The following is a 2,438-nucleotide window of genomic DNA, read 5'->3' on the forward strand; positions in this document are numbered from 1 at the left end:
GGAGCCATCGGGGAGGCGGCAGACGGTGATCCTGGATGTCACCTGCTCCGACAGCATTGCTGCGGCCAGTGCCTGGGTGAAGGGGCAGGTGGGGGACCGAGGTGAAGCCTCGTGCTGTGCTCTGCTCCGTGCGGGGGACTGGTTCTGGGCTGGTCCCCGTGCAGCACAACCCTGATCCCGGCTCCCTGCACAGCACCTCCTTGAACATAAAAGCAGGAGATTCCCGCCAAGTGCTGCGCAGAGGTCCCCGCAGCCCAGACTCCAGTTTCTCCAGGGGCAGGGGCAGATCCTAAAGGAGGGGGCGGGTTGCGAGAGAAACCCTATTCACTTCAAGCCCTTCAAACTACTTTGCTCTCTGCCTGTCTGCCTCAATGTGGCCCATCCCGGGGCTGCTGCCCTGACTGCCCCACTCATCCCCGGGGAGCTCTCGAGATGGTAAAGAGCAGATCCCCCGTGATCTCCCCCCGCCCTTCAGTGTCCTGCAGCCTCACATCCCTCTCAGCCCTCCGTCATTTCCTGAGGGCCCGCTCCGTGCCCCAGCCCCTGCCTGCCCTTCTCTGCCACTTGTCAGCTCCAGCAGAGGCTTGGGCTGCAGAACGGGGCAAGCTGGGACCAACGGGCCAGGACAGTCCTGCCCGGGAAGGGGGTTGCATTGAGGAAACCTGGTGAGTCAAAACCAGGCTGTCATCATAACTCAGTCAGGGCAGGAGGGCTTTGCTGGCCCCACCAGAGCGTGCAGGGGAGCTGCCTGGCAGGGGCTGAGCCCCGGTGCTCCTGCTCTGGGAGCTGGATCGGGCCAGGTAAGGAGCCAGCCCAGAGCTCTCATGCTTTCCCCTCTACCGGACTCTGGGGCTGGTGAACAACGCTGGCTCCAGGACCCCAATTATCCCCAACGAGTGGCTGAGCAAGGCCGACTTCGTCAAGGTGCTGGACGTGTACCTGGTGGGGCTGAGCCTGCTGCCCCTGGTGCGCAGAGCCCGGGGCCGCATCGCCAGTGTGACCAGCGCAGCGGGCCAACTCTCCATAACTGGAGGTGGCTACTGCCCTGCCAAGTACGGCATGGAGGCCTTCTCCGATAGCCTGAGGTACATGGGCTGCAGCCCCCATGAACTGTGTCCTCTCCTGGGCCCCTTCTAGCCCAGCTACCTCCCCTCAGCCTGCTTACAAAGATGCACCAGCCCTACGGGAAGCTGGGTGCCGGTGAGGGCTGTGGCGGGGCCGTGGGTCAAGCCAAATCAGGTTTCTACCCCGCGTTTACTCTGCCAGTTCCATTCCAGGCGCGAGCTTTGCAATTTTGCGGTCAAGGTCTCCATCATCGAGCCGGGCGGCTTCCGCACACCCATTTTAGAGGCCCGGTGCATCCGGAAGAGCCTGGAGCAGGTGTGGAGCTGTGCCCTCACCGAGGTCAAGGAGGCCTACGGGCAGCAGTACTTTGACCGCTGTGAGTCTGGGGGCCGGACCCATGGGCTGGGGTGTGACCGTGATGGATTTGGGGGCTGGAAACCTGTGGGGGGAATTTTGCTGGGACAGGGCAGTGACCAGTCTGGGGCATGGACTGATGGAGACCCCAGCCCCCATGGGCACCGTGCCCAGCTTTGGCAATGGGAGCTGCACCAGCGGCCCAGCCTGGCCCATGTCAAACTCCCAGCACATCCTGAACAGCCTGGAGCAGGCATGGAGCCATGCCCCAAACAAGGGCAGCAGTACTTCAACCGCTGGGAATCCAAGGGGCAGGTCCCTGGGCCCAGGTGTGGGGAGAGTCCAGCACCAGTCCCCGCTGCTGCAATGGTGCCCAGATTGCCCCTGGGCTTCCCTGTCCCTTGCACTGCTTGTTCCCACAGCCCAGCCCAGCTGGGCTGCTCACAGACAGATTTTTTATCTGCATAGACTCTGAGACCACCAGAAAGCTCATCCTCATCTTACCTAGTGACAACCTCCGCCTGGTCACCGACGCCATGGAGCACGCGCTGACGGCCCAGCACCCCCGCACCCGCTACTCCTGCGGCTGGGTTGCCAAGCTCCTCTCCCTCCCGCTCAGCTACCTGCCGACCTCGTGGGCAGGCCTCGCGCTGACCTGCTCCCAGCCCAAGCCTGCCCTGGGCATCTAGGCAGCGAGGTCCCCGGGAGCCGCGCAGCGGAGATGCCCCGGGTGCTACCGGGGTGTCCCAGCGCCACTTGTGGGAGGCGCACCCGCTCTTCTCTACCTGAAATCCAAACACTGCTGGGCTGCGCTCTGCAAGGGGGCCAAAGGCAGCAGCAGCCCATATCGATAAGACCTGGAAGCTTTACAACGTGGGGCAGTGGGGAGGGAGTCGCTCGTGTCCTTGTCTTTTGCTGTTACACACCGTCGCCAGCACAAGAGGATGTTGGAAGAGCAAAGCGGGCTGGACCCTTGCCCCCGGAGTTGGCTTCATTCAGCGGCCTTGTTCAGTGACTCA

At 63.2% G+C, this 2,438-nt stretch overlaps 1 protein-coding gene across 1 annotated transcript in view; it reads left to right on the plus strand.

Moving 5' to 3' along the window:
• Nucleotides 1-2,108, plus strand: part of LOC102381677 (17-beta-hydroxysteroid dehydrogenase type 6-like) — a 2,307-nt gene extending 199 nt beyond the window's left edge. The window contains exons 2-6 of the mRNA XM_025191358.1: nucleotides 5-101; nucleotides 711-717; nucleotides 849-1,085; nucleotides 1,278-1,441; nucleotides 1,888-2,108. Of these exons, the coding sequence (XP_025047143.1) occupies nucleotides 5-101; nucleotides 711-717; nucleotides 849-1,085; nucleotides 1,278-1,441; nucleotides 1,888-2,108 (726 nt within the window). The remainder of the gene's footprint in view (nucleotides 1-4; nucleotides 102-710; nucleotides 718-848; nucleotides 1,086-1,277; nucleotides 1,442-1,887) is intronic.
• Nucleotides 2,109-2,438: the final 330 nt, after the last annotated feature.

Source organism: Alligator sinensis, unplaced genomic scaffold (assembly GCF_000455745.1).
Source record: "Alligator sinensis unplaced genomic scaffold, ASM45574v1 scaffold1065_1, whole genome shotgun sequence".
NCBI classification, from domain to species: Eukaryota; Metazoa; Chordata; order Crocodylia; family Alligatoridae; genus Alligator; species Alligator sinensis.